This window comes from Pterocles gutturalis, unplaced genomic scaffold (genome assembly GCF_000699245.1).
Source record: "Pterocles gutturalis isolate BGI_N339 unplaced genomic scaffold, ASM69924v1 scaffold49407, whole genome shotgun sequence".
NCBI classification, from domain to species: Eukaryota; Metazoa; Chordata; class Aves; order Pterocliformes; family Pteroclidae; genus Pterocles; species Pterocles gutturalis.
In genome coordinates, this window is record NW_010117355.1 from 16,869 (window position 1) to 43,672 (window position 26,804).

The 26,804-nt window shown below is 39.2% G+C and overlaps 1 protein-coding gene across 1 annotated transcript; it reads right to left on the bottom strand.

Moving 5' to 3' along the window:
- Window positions 1-667: 667 nt before the first annotated feature.
- Window positions 668-26,732, bottom strand: GRIP1 (glutamate receptor interacting protein 1; the record flags this gene model as incomplete). Its single annotated transcript, XM_010075753.1, has 11 exons — window positions 668-904; window positions 1,897-2,043; window positions 9,025-9,258; window positions 11,925-12,036; window positions 14,402-14,602; window positions 16,374-16,527; window positions 19,980-20,168; window positions 20,336-20,475; window positions 21,544-21,688; window positions 26,203-26,348; window positions 26,601-26,732. Coding segments are annotated over 11 exons (1,837 nt in total), but the record flags the coding sequence as incomplete, so codon positions are not given.
- Window positions 26,733-26,804: the final 72 nt, after the last annotated feature.

A 26,804-nucleotide genomic window follows, 5' to 3' on the forward strand; every position in this document is an offset into this window, starting at 1 on the left:
ATACCATTAAATAGTTCATTGCATAGGGAATAACATATGTTCTAATGTTCATTCTGTGAGCTGTAACAAAATTTACCAAAGTGGGGGAGTGACGTTCACCGCATCACTGCAGCTTCCTACAAGCATTTTGTTAAAACATCTCAACCATGCTTTGTCTGAAGAGTGCACCCTTCTCACCAGTAGCATGAAGGTCCCCAGAATTACAGATCAAGCCATTTAACAAGAAACCCTGGTGTGGCATAGCACTCCTCCTTGACCGCACCTTTCTGATCAAATGGTTTTAAAAACCATGCAACCTGGACACCCCTGTTAGCAGAGGTTGACTCTGAGCTTTTCCCTTAAACAGCTGCTGCTGATGAAGGGAGAGGAATATTTAAATCATGTTTTAAGCATCTCCCTGGTTTCTTACTTGGGGGGGGGAAAAAAGGCCCTTATGGATTTCTGTACTGTTGCTAATGGTAGGTTGTTTAGAATGGAATGACTTAATGAAGAATTAAACTTTTTCAAAAGTAATCATGAATTTATATAAGCCTTGAGACAGACGGACTGACCTCCTGTGCTTTTTAATGTTTTATAGTGTCTGAGCTTCAATCTCAGAGAAATCTTAAAGGGATTTAGCACCATAATTGTCTCGTGTTACTGAGCGTCCCATTGAAATTATTTTCTGCTATAATGTATTTGTAGGATCCCGTGTCTCTGTATGCACATGAGCGTGCCCGCTCTGTTGAACGAAGGCGTTATTCTGATCACTCCACTCCCCACTCATGGAATTCTGTCGTTCTGAGCTTCCTTTCTGAGACGCCAGGGGATTTCTGCTAATCACCAGTTCCAACTTATTGCCAGATTCTGCGATGAGGGGCACAACTAGACAGCAGTCAAAGTCTCTGGTGCGAACGTGGTTTACCTGAATGAATAGAAGATCAATTTTTGTTACCATTTTAAGAGAAAAAATGAGATCACAAGAGAAAGAGATTTATCCTTGAGACTATGGAACCTGATCTAAATATTCCAGGTACAGAATTGGCCAATACAAGATTATTTACCCATGGCATCTGGTCTGAAGGCACCAGTTAAGTTTTCTACTCACCTTTTAACAGAATATAGCTAAAGTGTGTAGCTGTTGGCATCTGTCACAATGCCCCCTCCATAAATGACATTTAATAGCACATAGTTAGAGCTCTGTCTTTGAGGGTGTTCATTGATTTAAATGCAATAGATTACATCGAAAATGTCAATTCAAGTCTTCTCTGGTTTTAATCAATATATATTTTACTGGGCTTGTTGAGGAAAAAAAAATTAGTTTTCCCATCATGATCCAACTTGACACTGTGGGAAGTGTGGTGCTCAGTGAGCGTTACATTATTACAACTACATCAATCAACAACTTGGAGTACACACAGAAGGAATTCTCAAGTGTGTATCAAGAAGAACAAAAATTACAAATCTGTCTGTAAATGCCTTAGGAAATTCCACCTTTCCAGCGAGTATTTGTATGTCTCCTTTGGAGTTCTGAAATACCTAACATTCTGAAAGAATTTGTTTCTTCAAATATGATTTTACAGAAAAATCTAGCCTTACTGCCACTGCAGTGCTGCCTTTTCTTACTGAGGGTCTCAGTGATTTATACGGCCTGTGGTGCAGAGCAATTACAATTTGTTCTCCTTCCTGTCCCCCTACACAAATCCTTTCCCACCAGAAATAGAAAAGAACAGTACTGCTCATAATTTAAAATATAATAAGCAATGCAGATGATAAGTTGGTCCAAATAAGTGATATAAACACTTAACGCAATTCTGCAACCAGGTCTGTGTACAGAGGTACCCAAATGTCCTGCAATGTGGCTACAAATATGTCATGTCACTTCATGCTAGACCTGTGCAGTGCCAGAAACATTACCTGTAAAAGCCTATCGTATGGTTTTAAACCTCCCAGATCACCAGGGCCAGCTGGTCGAATATTTTTAACATACACTCCTTTTTCCAATAAACCATCTGAGACACTGAACCCAAAGTCTTCTCCATCAGAGTCCTTGTACAAAGTTACCTGTGGAGGTGATTTGAGATAGAATCATAGAATGGACAATGACAAGGAAAAAAAAAAAAAGTTTGTCCACATTTCTACAAGCACTAGGAAGGCTTTCTTCCTAGCGTGTTTTTTTTTTTTTTTTTTTTGCATTAGAGAGCTCACTTACCTACTATTTGGTACTTACAGTGTTACATGAGAGTTGTTTCCATTTTGACACTCTGCTAATAAACTCAGAAGCCTCTTTATTCTTCAGTAATAACCAGCCCTTTTCATTTTTGCTTGTCAGCTGGAAATTTTTGAGTTTTATCCCACCTTTTGTGGTGTAAATTTTTATTTTTTTGAGTCTTAGTTTGTTTCTACCCTGTTCTCTAGTTGGCAGGATCTGAGTACAAGCATCCAATTAAGTTTAGTTTTGCTTCAGGGATGAAGACCTGGCCTCAGCCAAACAATTGGTGTCATGTCTTCCAAAACTTCCATAGACCATAAAAGCCATTGGCCCCATAAGCCCTAGCCAGCCTTGTTTCTGCCACGCAATGGTTCACACACTGTAAGGCGTAAACTCAAAAGTGCTCAGTATGAGAGTTATAATGCAATCTTTTAAGAGAGTATGAATCAGACTCCTTCAGAAAGACCTTGCAGGCAGCGTTCATACAGTCACATAGCCAAGAGATGGTCATTCAAAAGCAGGAAAGAGACATTAATAAAACTGTTAGGAGAAGGTTTTTCAGGTGTTCAGTGAACAAGTCCACACAGGCAGTTTTGTGAATTCAGTTATTTGATAGAAAAGGATTCAGACTTTTTTTGTAGGTATGTGGTATGCTTAGGTTTTTTTATTTCTGTGAGTTTGTTCTTTTTTTTTCCCCCCTTGCTTCTCTCTCACATCAGGAGTGCAGACCTATGCAAGTAAATTGTGTGAGTCAGCGGTATAACACCTGACTGGAACACTGATGCTGGCACAAAATGTGTGTACAGATAGTCAGTCAAAACTGGGCTTTTACTGCTATAGCTTTATTCACTTTGGGTTCAAAATACTGATTTAAGACATACCTTGGCTCATAAAACAAAACCATTAAGAGGGCTCTGTGCTGCATCCTCGTGTGTGCCAGACACTGAATTCCTTTCTGGTGTTTCCGAATCACAGAGTCATTCAAACTGGAGGGGATTTTGGGAAGTCTCTGGTCCTATCTCCTGCTCAAGGCAGGGCTAAGAACCAAATTCAGATGGGGCTGCTGAGGACTTGGTCAATATTTAATAGAAGAATGCCAAGGCACAGCAGTGCTGGCTGGTGCTGCCTTCAGAATGCTTCTGAGATCCTGCCTTAACTGCCATTGTGAAAACATAAGCAAGAACAGACAAGGTTGTCTCAAAACAGGAGTGAAACATTTGGTTCTAACAAAGAGCACAGATACATGATTTTTATTTTTTTTCCCTCTGCTCTCTGCAGTTTTCTTGAATTTACTTGGCTTGAGTGGTGTATCAACAGTGCTTTAACCAGCATGAAAACAGACTCACTGGTGGCAACAGTTGAGAGAAGTTGGATACAAGGCCAGCTGCTGCAGAATTAGTACCATTTTATCTGTAGATGTGAAAACATCTCTGTGTCTCATACCATGGTAAGCACAGATCCCCCCACACAGTATCCATCCCTTACTTTACATCAGTCCCTCCTCTTCCCTTGTTTTTCTCCCTCTGTACAGCACAGCAAAGCAGAAAGCCACACCTAATGTCCTATTAACTAAGTTGAAGGCTTTCTCCCTTCCCGTGACTTTTTTGGGCATGAGCTCTTATGTTAAACTTTCCAGTGGCTGCTGTGTTTAAGGTCTTTGCCTTCTTTTCTCCCATCTTCCCCCACAGTAACTTCTTGCTGAACCTGTCATACTCCTGCCATCTCCATGTGAATTTTAAGAGTCAATGGGCATTTCAGCTACTGAAAAACCCATCTATCTGCAAATTAAAAATAATTAATCATAGAATGATTTTAATTTCTACCAACAGCTGCTGTACCAGCAGGACTCTGGGAAACTTCTAATAATTTGTTATCAACAGAGGCTTTTGTTTGTGATATCACAGCATGTCTAACATGGCTTTGATCTGAAGTATGTTTGAAGCTGCTATGAAGACTGCCATTCTACAAGACTAAAAAAATAAAGGAGGGAGGCATTTTTTATCGACAGCTTTGTGTGCATTTCTTGGCAAGAATGAAAAATAATTAGCCCTGGACCAAGACAAATTCTCCTTAAATTAAATGATAACTTTTCTTCCATGCCATCACAAAGGATTGGAGCACTTCATGTTAACTGCTTCTTAAAGAAGCCTTGAAAAGTAACTGTAAAAATGTGATACAGTGCCTAAGAGGAAAAGACTTACTTAAAATACTATGCACTGTCCTAGCACAGATGGCACAATTTTGAAAAGGAACTTCTCCTTTCCACTTTTTCTTTTCCCTTTCCTCTTCTTTCAGGCACTGGAGTTAAGTGGAGCTGGATCCAATCTCAGATGAACTACAAAAACATATGAAACGGGACTCTCTGAAGCCACCTAGACTGTATCCTTGCCCTAAGGCAGGATCAGCTGCATCTAACTCATTTCTGAGAGACATTTCTCTCCTGCTTTTAAAAATCTCCAGGGATGGAGACTCCATAGTCTATTAAAGTAACCCCTTCCAGTGCTTCAGATGTTTTCCTTAGGGCTAAACTAAATCACCCTTGCTGATAGTTAAGCCTGCTGCTATCCAGAGAACACTTTTTCTCTCCTCTGCAGCAATGTGAAACAAGGATTGTTTTTCTCTAGACTCTGTTCAGTAGGTTAACATCCTTCTTTAATTTTCAGACCCCAAACTGGACACTCTTGTTACAATCAAGACCTTGTCAAGCCCAAGCTAGAGTGGAGAATAATTCTGCCTGTACTGCAGATCGTGGTCCCATTTGTATGGTCTGAGACAGTGTTGCTTTTTTTCCTATTCTTAGTGAGTGGTTTATTAGCAAAAAAAATACATACAGATTGTGTTCTACAGATCTGTAGGAAGTGCCAGTTCACATTAGCTCATCTTATCTTAATTCTTGTCTGTAATAATGCCTGGGGAATGCACATATTACTTCATGCCCAGCTTGTGAGTAAAAAACTGGAGCACTCTGAAGGGCATGAAAGTGGAGTTTTGCTGCAGAGGTGAGAAACTGTGTTTGCAGGACAGTGGGAAGTACTGCAATAGTGGGGCATGAAGGGAAGCGAACTTAAGGATGATCACCCGAAGTCTTTTATTGACCCCCAAGTTGTTCAGGTTGGACTTTCCTGATTCATATGGACTGAGAATTCTGGAAGTGAATTAGTCACTACCTTGCAATCAGAACTTTTATGTATAAACCTATTTTCTCATTTCTCTGGTTCTTCAGATCTACAGATCAGAAAAGATTTCTAAAAACTGTTTTCCTTATGGCTATCTTCTCTAGACTTTTGGGTTATTTAACAAGAGCTTGGAAATTAAAGGAAGTCATTCACTTGAGGGATGAGGTTGTGACTTAACTTTGTTGCATGTTTGACAGCTGTCACTTTTTTAGGTGTACGGCATCTGCAGAGAACTTTCTTTTGTATTATAGGTTATAATTTTTGGGGCTACTTCTTTTTAGGGCAGCATATGTTATTAAAAGGGAATCTTGGAGTAAAAACCCTGCTACCTGAAATACCCAGATTTTTATTTAATAATGGGTATGGGCCAAGCCTTACTACACGGGTTTCTCATCCTCACTTGCCAGTAGTGCAGCCCTGTCTGAAGGGTATGAGATTGCAGGCAACACCTAAATCATGCTGGTTTATCTGTACTTCTGATAACAATTCTTTCGAAGGTTTGATCTCAACAGCAAAATCTCCATTATGGGCAATTTGTTAGACTTTTGTATTTACGTCAGAAGCCTAAGGGAAAAAGAAAGCTGAAATGGAAATTTAATTAATATTTCATAAGCAATTAAATAGTTTCAAATTTTAAACAGAAGCTTACAAGTTTTGAGTCTGTTTCTATGCCTCTCCTCTCTCTCAAATCTTTGGGAAAATGCTTAATTTAAATTCATACATCTTGCACAGATGAGCTATTGAGGTATTTTAACTGACTGTAATTTTAGGTTAATGACTACTTGCAATAATAATTTTGATTTTGATGCCTCGTGCATATTTTTGCTCTCAGAGGAATGCAAGCTCTATGAAACTTTAAAAAAATGGTCCACTATGGTTTTTAGAAAAATATTAATCTATGAGGTTACCTAGGTAGATAAAAATCATTAAAGACATTAATTAAATCTGGGTACTTATATAGCAATATGCTATCCAGTTAAATTAAATGTTACTTATTAAACCCTCCAGAACAAATGTTTTAAGAGATTTGTATGACATCTCAATTGTAGCTTCCTCAGGGCAAAGACAGTTCAAGTAGACATCCGGTGAATGTAATGCAGTGAGGTAAGAAAGAACAGTGAAGAATTCAGGTTAACTTGCTGCAAAGTTTGCTGCATTCAGCAAAATAATCTTCAGGGCTGTGTTACCTTTCTGACAGGTGTATATCTGAGAAGGATAAGCTAGTAATGTCATCTGTTCACCATGCAGTTCTGTTAGACTTACTCCTTCATGTTTGTAGCCTGAGCAGTTTTTATGCAGTCTTATTCTCTCTTACCCTATGCAGTCGGACTGGCTATTGATGCATTTAATTTTTATGTGTCTTTTTTGTTGGTAGAATCGTACATTCTTGCTTTCTCACAGTCAGACTATGAAAAGCCAGTGGAAAACTGACCTCAGCTGGCTCATCTTCTGCAATCAAACTTAAGGTATGAACTCTGATCTATAGGGCACATAGGCCCTGACTGAACAGACATGCAGACTCATCGCACTGAGGCAGTAAAGAGGCACCTGACCTGTCCTGAGAAACTGGGAAAGCTCAACTGTGTGCAGTCAAGTACATGCTTGAGCGTCTTGTTGAAGCAAGTCTTAGGCAAGCTATGTATTAGCTTGCATTTCAAAGACTGTTTATACCATCGCAGTTTTCCAAAACGGCTCTTATTTCACTGGTTGTCCCATCAGTGGCCCAGCTGATGAAGACATTTGCCTGTGGAAGGCAGAGCACATTTGCCAGCAAGACTTGTTATGAAAAATACTTCAATCAAGGCATTTCTCTGACAGAAGTGAAGTCATTGCTGTGGCATTGCAGCTCTTTTGGAAAACTATCATTGGACAAGCTATCCATGAGAAATAGCAACTGAACAGGTTATTAGTGTTACACTAGAGGTCTAATACAAAAATGAAAGAGAGAGAAAGTAACAGGCACATTGCTACACAAGAACTAACAAATAAGAACTTGCTAAGACGGACATGAATGCAAAACCAGCCTGTGATGCTTGGGTTAACCTGCATGTGTAATCACAGGGGTACAAGCCCACTTTGGTGAATCAGATTGTAAGATCCAGCCACTGGTTTCTATTTTTTCTTAAACATCTATAAGGATTTGGAAAATCCTTGGTGCAGGTTCAACGTTTAGATTTTTAGAAAGGAAATTACTCTTTTCTGGATGACAGAACAGACAGTATAAGCAAACTCAGCATCACTCCAGCAGACAGGGGAAACGTGGGTATATTGTCTGAACTGGAAATTACTAAAATGGAAGGTCACAGCAATCTTAAAAAATAGACAACTAAAGAGAGAAAGCTCAAGGACAGGGTATTTTTTACAGCCCAGGACTCTAAGAGCTAGCAGCTGTCACAGAATACCAACTCATTAACAGAAATCTGACTCCTCCTTTCCAGGAAAGGATTTATTTTATCAATCGTGAAAGGCTGGTTTTATAATCCATAGGATAAAACTGTGCCTTTGCTGAATGTGAGCACACCATGAAATGCCTACTGGCATAGTTTTGTTTTATACCTCACATTTACTGGCCACTCAGGAAAACTGAGCACAGTAACTAACTCGATCACTTCACATCAAGATAGAAATATGAATACATAAAACTCTCACAACACATCCTATTGATTGCTTATATTGGAAATGGATTAATTTTCCATATATAAGATCTACTCTCCACTACCCTGTACAAACATTCATTTAGCCCATACTCAGCAAGTCCTTACCTCACTGAACCAAACTGAATGAACTACAAATGAAACTCTGTCAAACCTGCAGGGACTAGAAACCAAACCAACTCTCGTGAGAATGACAATGTGACCTCTTAATGAAATTTCTCTGTGCTTCTGCTTCCTCTCTGGGAAGTTCGCACACCTTTAAGAGGAAGATGAGTGCAGGAGATGGGATGCTCATTCCCATCTAGGAGAACAGCATTATAATGTCCCCCCAAGTTTTGGAAACTGGTTCCTGTTATTGCCTCACTGGAGCTGAGACTTAAATCAGCAGGGTGTTTGCTCTGCATGTCTAAAGATACTTTATCCAGTATTTCCTTGGGGTGCAGAGACACCTTCATATCACCAGGTGATTTCAATGGTCTTGAGCAGTGAAAGTTGTACAGACTGAAGATTATTTATCCTTCCTAGAGCAAAAGAATTATATAGAGAAGAAATAGCTAATTTGAAATAACATTCTATGTTATGTACATCAAGTCTCATGTATTGATTCAAAATGAGTGTTAATGTGAAAAAGGACCAATGGGAGCCCCAAGCTCTCCTGAGTAATTTAATAAAGAAATGTATCTTCTAGAAATTAAAGCTTGCTTTCTTAATGAACACATTTTGCACAAATGAGTTATTGGTATTGTCAATTCAAATCACCAGTGGATCCTCCTTGCAGAAGAGCAAAAAATTTACTGTGAAACGAAATAGTAGACAAGGATGCATCTTATTTGTTTGTTTCCCCCACAAGGATATATCATTAATGTGTTTGTAAGAACTAATATGCATGGCCCCCAAATTACATCTGTGGAGTCATTATAAAAAGTGCTTACTGTATTGCCATATAATTAGATTCCCTATGCTGAATATATTATTTCAAAGCTGTCAGAGGAAAATTACAGACCTTGTGTAACTCCACAGGAGTTGGTGACATGATTTCTTTCATTTCTTGCTTAATTTTTCTCAGAACCATGGACTTTCTCCCCACATCTGACGGCAATGTGTTGCTACGAGTAGTTTGACTGTAATGTGGCCTTACAGTACTTCTTTCCTGGAAGCTGGCTTGTCTTCCCAGCTGGCTACGAGGCTGTGGGTTTTCATGATTCAAACTCATTGTACTTCCTGACATAATTGTGGCCTAGAGCATTAATGAACAGGTTAATTTTTAACACAGAACGTGGGTTAAGTAAGTGGTTAATTCATAGCAGTAGGAAAAAAGTCTCTTTTCTTTGTTAAAACACAATCACTCAGGGCACAGCAAAAGGCAAGAGGACAGATGTTCAATCTGCTTGCAAGTCACTGTAACATAAAGGACCACAACAAAACACAACAGCAACAACAAAACCCTATGGGCAAAACTTTTCAGATGGCATTTCAAACTAAAATACTGAGCACTAGAATGGCTATGCTCGTAAGCTAGTCCCCTGGCAGACTGAAGAGCATGCAGTATAATAGCTTATTTTAAAAATATTTTACATGTACATAAAATTACATTTAAGTTGCGGCATAATTGCATTTGTTGGAATCAGAGCTATAGGAAGGCATTTACAATTCAGACTGAGTGCAAGGTAAAAAAATGCAAGTCAGCAGAATACGTAGGCAGCTCTAGAGTCACCTCTGGCAGAAAGCGCACCCAGACACCATCCCCAGCTGGGGAAATCTCAGTGCAGGTAAGCTCACTGCCTGGAAAGAAACTTTGTATAACACACATATTGCAAGAGCAACTGCTTTAGCTGAGCACTAATACTTCAGAGATACAAGCTCTTGTCTCAATGCCATTTTTAATCTCAGTAAAGGCTGGCCTTTTATAGTAGATGCAAGAATATATGGAGGGTGAAATATTGAAATAAGATTATGGCAGTCATATCATCCACTGAGTGGAATGGATTGACACGAAAAGCATCCGTGCACTGCAAGGAGCCTCCTCCTTTGTGAAAGACTTTCTGTTCTGGGGAACAGGAGGCAAACACACTTTGTCACAGCCACTGTACAGAGGTGCCACCGCTGGGATAGGGTATGCTGGATTTCCTATTTATTGTCCCTGGTGCCAATGGACAAGTGAAAAGGCAAATTAAAAGGCCATAACCTGAACTCTGACTGGGACAAGATGCAGGCAGCCTGCTTGAAAATGAGAAATAAAAAGGAAGGGGGAAAAAATAAGGGGAAAACTGGCAAATAAATTTTTGCTTCTGACTCTGGTGAGCATGCCTGTCACCCTTCTTTCTCCCAGCTTCAGCACTACTTTCACTGCAAGGTAATATATTGTAGACTAACAATCTCTCTTGTGCTCAGTAATGACTGATATTACTCCCTGATGGAGCAAAAGCATCCAAAGGACTTGGCAAACAACAGTTTTCTTTGCTCTTTGGCTGAAGACCTTGAAATGAAAAATGATAAGGAGTCCTTGGACTACACAATGGCAATTAATAAAATAGAGGCATCGCCATCCTTAGCATCCTGTCATACTGAATGAGTCTTGCTTTATTTTCAGAGCTGTGGGTTGTGCAACAAGGCAATGCTATAAATGATACAGCATCTACAGTTCTGAATTTCACTCCTGTGAAAGGCTGAAGAAAATTCAATGTGTTGAAGTAACTGAATTCTGGTCTGCATGAATGATCTATTTCCATTTTGGAATTATCTATTTCCATATCTTTTTATTGTGCTCTGAATACTGAAAATTGCAAGAGAAGCCTGTAGTACTGAACCATACCTGACTATGGAATTAAACCAGTATAACATTTTCTCCTACATTTCTCTGGTTTGCAATAACAAATACATGAGAATCACATTTTGCTACCCATACATGCAATACAAAGGCCATAAATCTGAGGAAGTAAATTAATCTGAACTGAAAAACTTTCACCCAGTTATGCCATTCACATTCCTCCTGGCTGCTAAAGGACTTTATATAACATAAAAATGAAAATGAGATTCTGCCAGTTTTGCAGCTCCAGGAATTTAAAAGAACATAAAAGAAAATATTTTAGGACCTTTCATTCTGCAGCTTTAAGTGGCAGTATAATCGTAATTGTTCTGATTACACAACTTAAGCTCACAAGTTAGAGAAAAGGTGATCAGTAAAATAAAGACTCAAATTTACTCTGCTTCTGTTCCCTTCCCTACCCCCCAAACAATATAACATAAAGCATGGTTAGATTTGCAATTAACTTCAGGATGAAATGTGAAAATTTGTTACATAGTGAAGAAATTGCTGTATAACAAACATTTCTCACATTGGCAGCATTTTTTGCAGAATGGTAACATTATAAGTAAACATTTTGAAAAACTGATTTTCTTTTATGTTCATCTTAATCAAATTAAGTTTCAATTTAAAAGACAACCTACAACATGCTAAGAAAAGCTGCATAAAGCATCTGTCAGAGAATGGGATGCATTGCTGCGGGAAGGTTATGCCCACTTAAGAAGTTCTGCGCCATTTGCTGCCTGTGCAGACAGCATCAATGGTTATGCACAGCAGAAGCTGCAAGTCAAAAGCTCTGGGGTGAAAATGTTTATAGAATTTCAGTTGCATTGTACAAAAGAAAACAGCTCTGGTTAGGGGCAGGGGAGGCAGCTGCACAAGCAAAAATACAAAGGTAAAGGGTAGGTACCAAGAGAGTCATGTTTCTCAAACACAGACGCCTGTCAGCCTCGTCCTGTGGAGAGGGGTTAAAGCTTTTAAATGAATTGGTGTGATTAGTGCAACTTAAAAGAAAAAAAGGAGAAAATAAAATGAATGTAAACCAAACCAAAACCATTACATTTCTCTATAATTGGAAAGAAAGGTTAAGATTGTTCTACCTCTAGTTCCCTCAGAATTCCTGACTGGCCACAGGTCTCTAAATCCTCCAGAGCCTGAGACCAGAAATTTTCCTCCTGGTCAGCCTCGGTGTTATCATGGGTACCTGTGAAGCTAGATTTACAATGAGAAGTTAACAAAATGTGGACTTTTTTCCCCTCAAAAAATATATTTTACACATGCCTTGCTACAGATTGCAACTTGAATGACAGAACGTTACAGTAGGTAGGCAGGAGAGTGAGGAAGAGTCGCTGATCAGGGCAGGCTGGATGGACATGCAGAGCACATGACAGACAAATCTTCTCATAACCTGGCAGTCGCTAGCAGCCAGCAGGATCTGAGCAGCGAGTTATTTAGTAAGGGGATAAATAGATTCCAAGAACAATTCAATACACATTTTTATTGGATTGAAACTGGGACCTCCCTATGAAAATTAATGAACCAACCACTAGCTGTGTGCAGAGCTGCTCTGTGTAACGAATATTTGCAATAAAATCTTTCAACCTCACGGACTTCTCCCAAGAATTATGAAAAAAGCCCTTGGATTTGCAAACAGCATTTTGCAAAGAGGGATGGTGGTTTCCTTCAGCCTAAGCTGTATTTATCATTATCAATTTAGCCCACCTGACCACCATCATGTAAACTGTTCCAGTCATTTCATACACACACACAGAGAAACCTTCAGGGACACAACTGTCTTGCATGGAGACTTAGGTCTCTGGTGTTTTGTAAATGCACCAAAGCCTTATTACTAGCACTCCTGAGCAAGATGTTGGTGACAGCGATGCTTAGGGAAGTTGCCCAGCAAGAGAGGTCTGATAAAAAATGCCAACTCTGGCCTGCAGCAACAAAGCCCAAAGCAACACCATTACAGCATAATGTGTGGGGAGGAAGCAGGAGTTTTTTGCTGTCTTAGCAACGGGAATCAGTTCAAGGAAGGTTCACACAAATGTCAGAGCTCCTGTATTGGAGGGGGCTGATTATGTTAAAGGCACAGGGGAAGCATGAGGAAGGAAAGAATTCGCCCTTTTGGTGGCAGCAAGAGGTTACTTTGGAGCAGCTGCCCATGTACTGCAGCTGGTAGTGCTTAACAGCACATAAACAAAGCAAACACTACTGTGGAAGCATCTGAGGCCTTGCTTGACGATATATTACTGAGAATAGCATGAATGTAACAGAACAGCTTTTAAATAGGGGAATTGCCCAGCACAATGGACGACAGCTCAAATGCTTCACACACATGATGCTCTGCCTCAGAGATGCTTTCTTACAGTTACGATCAGTCAAGCAGACAACGGTCAGCCATTTCAATCTCTTATCGCAATGCTTCTCCATCTAGCATCAGTGTCTCTTCTAAGATACTGCATGAGATACAGCAATGGTGAGAATACCTACTCAGATCACAGACGCAATTCGTCCCAGGCAAGATAAGGAAGTATTTAAAACATGATTTTAGAAAGATCCTTGACTTCTAAAATTAGCTCTTTCAATAAACCTAAGTGTTCTAATAGCCAATGTTGAACATAGACTAATTTATCCGTTACAATACCTTTCTTTATATTGCGTACTAATATTATAATATAAAATGGAACTTAAGTTAATGAACAGGATTATTTCAGGCAATTGTCTGCAACAGAAAAGACTAGACTTCCTAGAACTGGAGGTTCACTTCTCCGACTTCTGTGAAATCTGAAATCATGAAGCCTATATGCCTGGACCTTGTTTCAGCTGACGCAATTCCTTTTTCTGACCTCACCTCCTCTTTTACCTTTTCTCTCAGTCTTGTCTTCTGGTGTGTGAAATGCTCAACTTTTGCATCTCCATTACAGCCATGTGAATAGACTGATTTGCAGCTGAGCTACTGCACCAGCAAAAAAGAGGTACCAAAATAATTTCTCACCTAGATGGCTTTTTTCTCTGAAACCTGAGATTGATTTTATGTCATGTGTAATATTGATTGACCTATAATGAATATATTTGGTTTTCTGATGCTTATTCAAAGAGCCATCAGAAATTTAGATGCATAAAAATGCTGAAGGAGAGGTAGTGGGACAGATATGAAGACACAGGTGCCTATGATTTCATTCTTAGTGCCATATGAGAGACAAAATCTTTTTTTTTTTTTTAAACTCAGGAATGATAGGATGTTCTAGGATCTGGCAGACTCATTCCTGTAAGTATTGTTTTAATGTGCAAAAAATTTTCCCTGGAGCAGGAACTATAACAGACTTGTGTTACTTGCCAGTGACAGGTTTGCCAGGCTACAGAGCTGTTTAAGCTCTCCGGTTTCATTTGCTTGCCAACTGAAATTTCATTGTCACTCAATGGCATGTTAATGGTGCGTTTTCTGCTTTCACCCTGTTTTTCTCCTTTTTCTCATTTCAACTGTTTTTCCTTTCTTCCCCTTTCCCCCCACTCCCACCCTGCCCCTGCCTCAGCCCAGCTGGATCTCACTCCTGGGCACTCTTTGTTCTCCTACCTGGAAGCATTCCACTCTTCCAGCTGCCCCCCACCTTTCCTTTGCCCACCAGAAGCACTTTTCCACAGCTTGCCCTCTTTCTTCGTGCTCCTGATGCTCTCTCCCCCTGATCTTTCTATGGAAGTTTGCTTTACGTGGTTTTCTTGATTCTCTCCCAACGTCTCAGTATCTTTCTGTTGCCACATATTCTTGGAAGCTGTGCTACACAAAATAAACGTAAGAAAAAAAATTAATATTTAGTGTTAGAGAAGAATATAAGTTGCTTAGCTAGAGGCAGAGAAGAGGTGTTTTTCTGAGGATCCCTGTAAAGGCTGGAAGAATAGACATGCCCTTCTCAAATACTGCAGCACTTGGTGTAGGAACACCATCAGGTGTGACATAATCTATTTTACAGATACAGGGTTAAAATAATAATTATTTTAATTTGTGCTGTATATCTCAGTTGTAAGTCCCATTGACAAGTAGAACAAGATTCTTTAGTGTGCATACTTTCTGTTGAATAGTGCCTTAAAATATTATCAGAATATACGCTTTTCATTTAGAAGATTCTGTATTTTACAATTCAGCTTCCCAGTTCACTGCTCATCAACTTTTTTAGCCTATTACTCATGTAACTGTGAAACAGTAGGCGTTCTGGAATCTGTGGCTGCATCTCATCTGAGAGACAAAATATGAGCTTTAACTGTGGATAAAGATGCTGCTATTAAATTAAAGATATTAACTTACCAAGAATGGGAGGTATAAATAAAACTATGGTAATTTATTTTGTTAAATGTTGCCTACTACTAGTCTATGAAAACTTCTAGTATGCTTCTGGCCAGTAGGGACCAAAGGAGCTGGATATGGACTGAGAGTTCATACTTGCTCAGATCTTAGCTATCATCTTGCCAGCTTTGTCTCCAAACAAAATGCCACTGGGCAATCTGTTGTATCAGAGGATTTGTCATTCAGGTTCTGAAAAGCAGCATCAGCTTCTAAGCCTTGCCTGGATTTGTATTTCAAAGCTAACACAGTGGGCCTTATGGATTTCCTTATCCAGTATGTTTATACAGGAACTAGAAAGGTATTCTTTGTACTAATCTTGAATTTCTCATAGACTGGGATTTCAGGCTCATTGCGCTGCTACACCAATAAACTGTATTTCTAATGAAGGACATGCATGTCTGCAAGTCCTGATGATGGGTACAAAGAGCACATAAATCTTTCTGACTGTGATGTCTGCCTTCCCTTCTCTGAGGAAGAACTCTTCTTTGGCAGGAATCACCCCAATCTCTGCAGTGGTTCCACTGCCAGATCATCCTTAGAACAGAGAATAAGAGACTTTGGGTTTTTTGGTGTTTCACTATTTCCAAGCATTGTCAGCTAAGCATTTTCCTCCAAAAAAGTTATTTTGCCTGCAGAGAAATTCACTAAAGAGATTTACTTCTCAGAAGAAGAGGAATGCAAACGACCATAGCTTTGGATGAGATATTTCTACCTGGGTCACTTTGTTCTCCTACTGAATCACTGCAGATGTCTCAAGAATTTATTGAAGACGACTCTGATTTCTGCTTCTTTGCCCAAACCGAAATGAATAATTTTAATGGAAGACAAAAGATTAACATGCCGGTTTTCTTTAGCTGTTTTATTTGTAGGTTTATTTTTGTGGAGTAGAAAACATAGCAGGTTTTTTTTGAAGCTTACCCAGGAGAATGCCCTAATTTTTGGACTTTATATTTTATTATGCTGTGTTCTTTGTCTGAAGTAACTCAAAATAGATATATGTCTTGGTTTTGGTATCATAATCTTCTGTATGTGTCACTAATCTACCCTAATAAATTTCATTAAGGATAAATACTATATCTTATATTTAAAGGAAGAGCCATTATAGCTGCATTAGAAAAACAAAATTTCATTTCAGACAGCAAGTGTTCATTTTTGAGGCACTGCTGCAGCTGCAAATCAGAAAATAGAAACTTGTATGTGAACCTACCTGCTTGCTGTAGGTTGGTCCCATTCGTCATCACTCAGCCCTGTATCATGAAATGGGTGGTTTCGTGGTTTGCTTGGAGGGGACAAACTAGTTTGTTTAGGACTCCTCCATTCATAGGCATTGAAGCTGTATCCTGAAGCCTGATAGCTGTGTCCTAAAGAGACGAATTATTTATTTAGAAGACTGTGTATGTTGTGATGACAGAAAAGCACATCTCTGGAGCTGGGTTCTCTCAAACTTGGATGTGGTAGTAGTAGTAGTTACATATTTAGAAGAAAACTACCTAAATTATGCCTGAAATTAGATGCGCTCTAGAGCTTCTCCTGTGAAAGTCCACTGAAAGTAAAATCTTAAATATATCCAACACTGTTCTCCTACTGTTTGTGTCTCAGCCGCTTCTGATGTTTAGTTATGGACATTTCCACAATTTATCAATTTCCAATTTGACATCATGTTGAATTCTAGTGAATAAATCATGTGCGCTATGGATGTGTTAACTATGAGCTAATGTGGTCATGTGTAACATGCCCAAAAATAAACCTAGGTTATTAAGAAAAATGTACTTCAGATCTCTCGGAAAAAGAGTTTGCAAGGATGCATTAAAAAAAACCCATCAACTTGACTTTTCAGATGACTAGCAAGAAAGTTTTTTCTTCCTCCTGGTAACTTTCTCAAATTTGGAAGCAATGCAGCAAAAAATGAGGGACATTACTATCAATTATGTACGATACTACTAATCTGGAGAATGGCTACCTAGATGTAAAAGTTGTCATGGTGCAGAGGCTCCTGAGTGACCACTAAGTGGAGTAATGCCAGAAGAGGAAGGAGGGTGGCTGTCTCAGCATCACTGAGGCAAGGACTCGTTAATACAAATGCAGGACTATGCTGTCACAGCCCTGCACTGCCCTGCATAAAGGCCAACATGGGAATCTCTGTAGCCATGCCACGTTGTGGAAGGGGGACTTGCACTTAGCAGAGCTATTGCTTTTTGCAAAGGCTCCAAGAGCTGAGAAAACACCTGTCTCACGATGGGCACATGTGCCTGGGACCAATATACACCCTCGGAAAGCTCACCTTGAAGTAAGTGATTTGTCTTATCACCCATTTGCAAATATCTCAAGACTGTGTAAGTGGCATCAGATGGCCTTTGTATCTGAAGAGTTTATTTTTGGGTGCTTTTATCATACAAGCAACGTTGGTATTAGTTTAATAGTATTTCTTTAACTGAATTAAGTACCATTTGAATTCCAAATAGGAACCAGACAGTCTGGCTTCCAAGTGATGTATCAAGAAGAACACATGGATCGACTTGTCACAAGCTCATGCTGACCTGGTAAGTAAAATCCATTATGGCAGAGCTGCTATATATATATTTCAACTTGACATATTATTTTGCTAGCTCTATAGCTGTCATTTTCTGATGTGCATATTGTATTAGGAAGTTCTATTTTGTTGATGACTAATAAATATCATTGCTGTCACCTCTCTAAAGAGGGCAATTCACTTACACAAATCAGTCTAGACCTGTCTCACTCAAATCCCATGTAAGTACAGAGTTGTGCACATTTTCCAGCTAATTGGCAGACATTAATGTAGTCCCAGATTCTAGCAGGGTTTTGGTTGTGAAAATGTGACTGCTGTGTGGGGAAGGCTCTGGATTAGTAAGGCAGACACATTAGACAAAGGTACAAAATGGGCTATTAATTCAAGGAGAGAAAAGACTGCTCACTAGCATTAAATTAGCAACTAATAGGATAAAGCATTATCTGGTGCTCCAGAAACATTCCCCAAACTCCTCAATTTGCTTAGCCTGTGCTTACGCCAAGAAAGGTCTGGAGAGAAGCCAAACTCAACTTGACAGGTCAAGACAGAATGAACTTTAATAGAAATGTGGGTCACATTAGTAGCACAGCAAGACACAAATCTGATCACACTCAGGATGTTTAGCAGAAGTGCCATGTACTCAGCCATGTCTGGGCTGAGTTTTTCAAGGGAGCTAGAAAAAAACCTGCTTTGAGATACTAGTTTTGGTTTGGTATTGCATCAGGACTTAGGAAAGCAGTCTGGGCCTCAATCCTTTCCACAGTTGAACAGTTTCCTCCAAATATCATCCGTTCACCCAGGAAATGAGAACTATAATTTTGGCACTTTTTCAGCAATACTTCTCCTCAGAACTTAATCAGATGAAAATCTAACATAATTTATTTTGATAAACTGACCAAAACAGTTAAAAACAGAAAACGGGACAAATTCATCCCAACTCTAACTCCAGTGAAATACAAATTATACAGGGGGAATATAGCCCAATACATTGAGTACTAAATAAAATGTTATATGTAACAGTAAATGAAAAGTAAAATGTAGCAAACAGGAGTTATAATTAAATGCATTGAGACTGTCTTGTTTAAAGTAAGTTGATGCCAAATATATGCAGTGAAGCTAAGAAATACTTCAAGAACAGAAAAAAATAGCCACTAGTAAGGACATCAGCTACTCCTTGATCTCAAGCAGCTCAGCAGGTTTCAAAGGAAACATTCTGCTTTCCAAAAGAAAGTGCCAGTGTTATCATTGTGCAGGTACATTAGTGAACAGCAATGAAAGTAATCAGCACAGAAATTCAGTCTATATGGGAAATCTGCTGGGCAGACCTTGGTTTCAGTTCTCTGTATGAGGGTACAAAACAGCTGTCCATGAGCCATGGAAATGGACATGAGCCATGTCCATGCTCCTGGAAAGCAACAGAAAGAAACAGAGAAATAAAATTTTGAAATAATGTGTGCAATCAGAGGGAGCAAGAAAAAATTATTTGAGGTAAGGATCTACCTGTCCAAATACCTGCCAGGTAGTGGGAATACCTGCTTTACTCTGGAAATAAACATTTTAAGGAGAGTTAAATGAAACACTTAAGCTGTGTGGAAGTTATTTTTCTTGTTATCTAGAATCTAGAATATTAGAAGAGGTCTGTATCCCTCTTGCCTCAATAAATGTCATACAAACTAAAATGAAATCATATGAAAATCCTATATAAAACAATAGTCAAACAGAAGTAGAAAACTTAGTGTTAAGGAAAATCACGTCTTGAAACAGAATGATTGTTTTTGAGGGCTGAAAGTTAGATATTAATGCTGCAGGAGTGAGGACAAAGAAGATTTACAAATCATAAGCAACGCCTAATGTTCCCCCTTCAGCAGTTTATAATAAATCTGTTGTCAGTTGAAAATTACTGCATATGACCATCAAAATTCATTAACACCTTCAGTGTGTTCTGTGCCTTGCATTGATCTGTATGTGAAGGATAAACTCATTTAGTTGTGGACGTGCTATGGACTGGGCTATTCAGATGTCAGTAAAACTAACAAAAGCCTGTTAATGTATTGACAAATGCTTCACAACACATCACATTGTCATGAAAGAATGAATCTGAGGCCAGCCAAGTTTAAGAAATCGTGCTGCATGGCAACGTGTGTGGTCATAGTGAGACACTGGCACATTACAAAGTACAAGGTTTAAAGCTGGTACAGATAAAGTTCTCTTTAAAGGCAAAGGAAGGTCAACCATGAAAGTGGTAATTTCTACTTCAAATGTTAATTGCATTCTTGATAGTACCTTGATTTCCAAAGCTGGTATCGATACCAGAGCCATCCCATGACTCTACTGCGCTGTCAGCACTTGGGACTGTAGCAGAATAGATGTCTGAGAGCTTGACAGATTTCTGTGCAGCAGAGGTTTCCTCTTCAGCATCGCTCAGTTCACTTATACGACCCACAGGGACAGAAAATTTCTTGGGACTAGTAGCTGAATAGGATTACAGAAAAAGAAAAGGGAGTAGTAATCATTGTTTTAATGCAGTTCTAAGAATATGCTTCTTACTACTGACACAACATTTTTCCAGGGATGGCCTAAATGCTTCCTAAACAACACATGCATTAAAGACCACTGATGCTACCCTTGGCCATACCTACCATCTGTCTGCTTCTTGATTTTCAAGGTGACAGTTTCTCCTGCCATCTGTAATAAATGAATGGCTTCACTCAAAGGTTTTCCTTTCAGACTGCTACTGTTTATTGCTAGGATTCTGTCTCCTATGTGAATTGCCCCAGTCCTACAATAAGAGAGAAGTAAAACATTGAGGAGCATAAAAAGCAACAAAGGCAATTTCTTCGCATATTTCGAGCATGAAAGTCTCATCTCCCTTTCTTTCTTTCGTTTGGTTTATAGCTGTCTTACAGAGTAATTCTTTTGTTAGAAATGCTTAAAGCAAGTCACCTTTGTTGTAGTGACAATAGCAGAGCTGAGGCATGGGGACGTGGATTTCTGTGTTACTGTGGTAGCTGAGTTAATCACCTATGGATGATACTCATTGTAGCCCACCTGTTTAAGAGCAATCTCAGACAGCTCCATAAATTCTGAAATGAGTCAAGTTTCTAGAAGTCTCACCACATAACAGATAACGGCAGTGTGAGCAAGTAACCAGCTATTTCACCAGTGTGGCTTTCAGGATGGATCATATCAAGAGAAGAAAATAAATTCTTTGTGTAAATGCACTGTTTGTTCTGGCTGCACAAAATTTCATGCTTTGTGCGCTGTAAATTCTCTCGGAAACCACCACCAAAGGTACCAGTTACAATTATTCTCCCTAACCTAGAAATAACAGACAGTAGAAAACCTTCGCATTTTTATCATTCTCTATACATCACTTACCATGAGGAGCATTTCTGCTCCTCAGACAATGCTCGCTATGGCGTACGTAAGTGCACACAGCAATGCAGTGTGTGTATATGATAAGTAGCGTTTTTTCAGACAAACTTAGACATATGAAGTGCTTTCCACACCTATTTTACTCTACAAGGCTATTGCTTTTAAAAGGCTGATAAAATGTTCCTGTGACTGTGCAGTTTGATTGTCTAGTCTTTCCCAGGTGATTTATAATAAGGACCACAATCCTCTGCTCTGTGTTGTATAATATGTGCAAGAAGTATGTTAATATATTCCTCAGGCTCCTGAACTTGGCAGTGACCAAAAAATTACAGCAAAATGATTATAAACTCAGATTTGGAGAATTATAAAAAAATAAATTGCTAAACCATGAAAATTAGCATGTTCAGGTAAACAAAATAAATCTTCATCTTGACAAAAGGAACACTTAAAAATAATTTGCCCTCCAATTTACCTTTCAGCTAATCCTCCTTTTGTAAGGCTGGAGATTATTATGGGATCAAAGGGCTCTTCAGTACCAGAGATTGTAATTCCAAGTGGCCCACCATAGCGCTTGAGCTCAACAGTATAAATAATTGCTCCAGAACTCTCCTGTTCATCTGCAATAAATGCCAAGGGGATGCAATTGGTTTCTTATGAAAGAGGGAATGAAAAAAAATATCACATTCAGTCCAGTAACTGGTAATCAAACAACATTTTCAAAGGATTACACTTCAGATACAATTCTTAATCATATTCTACTGGATTATCTGGAAAAAAAATATATCTTGTGCAATTTCTTTTTTATTGCCAAAACCCGATTATACTGAAGTCAATAGAAAAACTCCGCTCATTAAGATTAAATTTTACTCTGTTTAAAATCTTTATATCTTCTTTCCTAATAAAATGTAACTTCACGCTATTTTATGACAGAATCATGGAATAGTTGAGGTTGGAAGGGACTTCTGGAGGTCACCTGGTCCAACCTCCCTGCCCAAGCAGGGCCACCTAGAGCAGCTTGCCCAGGACTGTCTCCAGATGGCTGCTGAATATCTCCAAGTTTTAAGCTTTTGCAACAGAATCAAAAATATCTTCTGAATTCTGAATTATCAACCAAGTTGAGTAATAACTGCATTGTATTTGATTTCACCATATTGCATGAAGTCTCACCAAACAATCATCAGAAATGGAGAAGAATTCATCACTGGGTGGGCTTAAATACAATGTATTTAATGCACAATGTACAATACCCAACAGGTTTTGCAGCAACAAGAAAGGCTCCTGTATTTATACAGTGCATGCCTTTTACTATTATCAGAAAAACATCACAGCGGGAGAGCAATCATCTGTAGTATCTCTGAGTTGTGAAGGGATATTTTAAAATTTAAAATGTCAGATTTCTCCTCCAATCAAAATAACAAATGCACCCTTGCCCCTCTTATGATACTTGTATTGAGCCAGGACGTCTAGACTGGCGGGCAACTTTTCCTAGATCTGTGGGTAATGACATTTCGAACGGCTCAGTGAGCGTAGAAAATGTCTAGGATGCACATTCCGTAAACGTAAGTTATGTTACTAGAACTAACCTGAGACAAGTTAGAAAATTCAAATGTTCTCATTTCTGTTCCTGTAGACAGGAAAGCTTTAAAAGAAAAAAAGATATCTGCATCACTAGCAAAGGTTGAAAGAGTTGCTATCCTGTAATACTGAACGTGGTACTTAAGCAGAGCTGGAGAAGCACTAATATCTTTGGAGCTACTTTGTTTCTTCCCAATTTGCAGAAAATGTAAGCCTTTAGCTTCCCTCCACCCCAAATCCCTCCTATTTCCCCCTTGATATCTGCATAAAGAAAATGGTACACATGCAGAATCAAAGAAGAACTAGTGGTGTTCATTCATCAAAGGATACTGTGACTTTGTATTCCTACTTGGGACATTATCATCGGTGTTTTGCACAGTTCACATTATGCTCTTTCCAGAAGCACCCAGCTCCCAAGACCCTACTGGAAGCCTCTGGCTGGCACACAGTGGGCTAGCAAATAAGCCGCTACTGCACAGCAGAGTGGCACCTCTTGCTTGTTTGCTGGAGCATTTATGGAACAATGACAAATCCTCTGGCATCTAACGTTTACACAGGTGTGGCATTGACACGGTACAAGACTTCAACTGAAGGATGAAAAGTAATCCACCAAGCTAATTGAAAATGTAATAGCCAGTATTTGCTCAGGGTCGACACAATACTAATGTTTCTCTGCTATCAACAGTAAGTGAGTAAGAAGTTATTAATAATACAGCAGTCCTGCCACATGAGGGTTGGACGTTTATAGATCTTAAGTGAATGACTGGAAAGGAGACTGGTCCATTATGTCTGTCTTCTGGTTAGCCCTAGTTAAGAAAATTAATGGCAGAATGCAACAAATGTCGAATTGCTATTATGTTCTCTTCAGTGCTTTTTCCAGGCAGCAGAAATGCAGCCTATCTGAGAACATGGCATTCACGGGGCCTGAATTCACAATCAAGGCCAGTTTCACCATGAAAGCAAAGAACTTCGATATTCAAGAAAGGGTGGCAGCCGGTAGGTTAATTAGGAGATAAAATTCTCCTTGGTTTGGGAAGCTGGCAGGAAAAAAAGAAAAGAGAAAAACTGGAAACATCTGTGGAGGAAATATAATCAAACTACCATGTTTTTGGTCTTGTGTTTTTGAGATTTTCCTTCTTTCTTTTCTTGTGATGCAATTGTGGATAGTTCTTGGAAACCACATTTAATGAAAGTAGACCCTCCGTGCTGCTGACCTCTGCTCTGACCACTAGTCTCTTGCTCTTCAGAGTAACATCTGATCATTACAGACAAAAGCACAAAGAAGAGCAGTTTGGGGGCGCACATGACATGTACTACCCTGCTGCTGGCCTCACCTGCACAGCTGGCTCTGAGGGACACAGCTCTGAGATACATACAAGTGTCCGGAGAAGTGAGGAGCTGAAGAGACAGCAGAGGAAGGAAAAACAGAAGGCAGAAAGAAGAGCCAGAAGCTAGAAATACTAAAAAATGAATGTAAAGAGTTTGAAAGACAGTGAGGAAATGAGAACCTAGAGAGGAAGAACCCCTGCTCTCTGCCTTCCGCTCCTCAAAAACGCATGCCATGAGAATTCAAAAAAAGTTTAAATCTTAATCTCATTTTGTGATTCAGAAACTGTTTTGGAGTGCTCCATGCCTACCCATCTATTAGCATCAGGCTTTGCTTTTCTTGGAGAATTTATTAATGATTTTTTTTTTCTGTTGAGTTTGAGAAGCACATTTCTTCCCTCTGTGAGAGAACAGACTTTCATAAACAAACTAACAGCAAATAAACAAAAATTTATTTGAACCGAGGTACACTTTTTCCCACACCTTTGCTACTGTTTTGACACTGTTTTTAAAAATATTTTTTCTTTAGCATTTTGGGAGACACTCATTCATTTGAGATTTCAAAGTACCTGAAATCTGCTATAAATACTTTCAATACACTTTGACACTTTAGTCAACTATGAGAGGGAGTCTTCCAAATGAGGGGAAGAAGGTGAAGGAGGGATCCTAGGTGCCATGAACACTTAAAAGGCAGACTGCCTCTTGCGCAGGAGAAAACTCAAACTTCCTTCTACAGGCATTTTTTCAGTCAATCTTCTGCCAAGTGTAGTTGCAGTTAGCAAACTCTTCAAAACATACCTTGTTTGCTCTGTCAGTCAGGTGTCCCTTTGGATGTACAGCCCATGGCCAGGGAGACCAGCCTCTGTCTGGGGTAGACCAACTATGTGTAGCAAATCCCACCTCACCACCTGCGGGGACCTAACCACAATATCCTGCCAAGCAGTAGCCATTCACTTTGCTGGACTGAAATTTACCTCTGAAAGCCAATTTGCACAAGGTGCTAAATGCATCTGCCTTTGCTTTGTACTGATCATACTGAGAAGATACTGTTTGCTTTCAAAAGGAAAAGAGCATTCTAGTGCAATTCTAAACACTATTTCAACAGTTGCACTTGATTTTAAATAATAAAGTATGGCAGGCTGTGCCTTTTTGCTGTGAGATTGTATAGAGCTTAAAACAAGTGAATCTACACTTCATGCTTTTGTGTAACGCTGTGATATAAATCCCACCAGTCATGGTAGTTTAAATTGTCTAAATTCCTTTGCCACTAGAGTGCATAATCCTACAGGAGAGATGGGGAAACACTCTTTACCAGGGAGTGTAGTGACAGGACAAGGGGTAACGGTTATAAGCTGAAAGAGGGCAGATTTAGATCAGATATTAGGAAGAAATTTGTCACTGTGAGGGTGGTGAGGCACTGGAACAGGTTGCCCAGGGAAGTTGTGGATTCACCATCCCTGGAGGTGTTCAAGGCCAGGCTGGATGAGGCTTTGAGCAACCTGATCTAGTGGGAGGTGTCCCTGTCCATGGCAGGGGGCTTGGAACTCAATGATCTTTAAGGTCCTTTCCAACGCTAACCGTTCTTTGATTCTATGATTCTATAACAGAAATCACTTTATTATCTCCAGATAGAAATCCTGCTCTTATGGAATCCACAATGGGGAAGATCTAGGAATATTAATAGATGTAGGTGTGCAAAATGACGGCAGCTCCATTACTTCCACTGGGCTGATCAGATACTGCTCCTCCATCAGCTATCCAGCACAGTGTGTAAAGTACGACTTACCTTTAAGCACGTGAACAGTGACACTGAAGTCAAGTTTGTAAGTTTATGGATAAAGCATGCACTTCACCACTCTGCTGGAGAACTGACACCTATCAATCCATGCTTTGTTAATCATGATTCCAATCTTAAAAGCAGAGAAAATCTCAATATGTTGATAAGAGAAAGATCAACCTTATAGGGCTGCACCTGAGGGGAAACTGCCTTTCTGGAAAACTGAAGACCTCCTGTGCAGCTCTTGCAGGCAATAGAGCCACCAAAAAAATCCAAAACTTTATATATCATCACAATTCTTTTTAGTTTGATTTTTTCTGATTAGTATTAATTAGCATAAATCAGCCATGTTTAGAAAAAACATTTCACAAAAATTTAAATGCAAAAGAATAACCCTATGTTCTAAAAATTATGAAAATACACAAGAATCTGCAATAGGCTCATTGCTAATACCGGAATTATCTTCATCTTTGCGGATCTTTAACTTTACAAGGTCCTCACAGTGTTGAAGGATCTGGACAGCATCTTCCATTGAGCAATTGTCAAGTCGAATGTTATCTATTGCAAGCAACTTATCACCCAGTTCAAGTGTCCCAGTTCTGTGAACAAGCAAATAAGCTTACATGAAATTCTAGTAGCGTTAAAGCAAGGTATCTTAGAAGGTATGAACATTATTATAGAAACAAGATGTATTTTTTAAAACAATTATTTCTTAATACGCTGGACATTTCATTTGTAACTGCTATTTACAAAATAAAAGCACAAGTCTCTTATAAGTTCCCTCTGTTTAACTTGAGTCTGGCTGGCTGCACAATGGAAACAGATTTTACCTAGAGGCTTGAATGTCTTACCTGTGAGCAACGCTTCCTTTCTTGATATCAGAAATAACCAGAGGGTCCCCTGGTTTTCTACTGGATGGAGCTGTAATAAAGAATACATACAAGTATCTGTTTTCTATTTCTAGAGATGCAGATGGGCTAATTCTGTCCACAAATCAGTATTTCATACATACTATTTACCTGTATTATATTTTTTCCCTTTCTCTAAATTATATA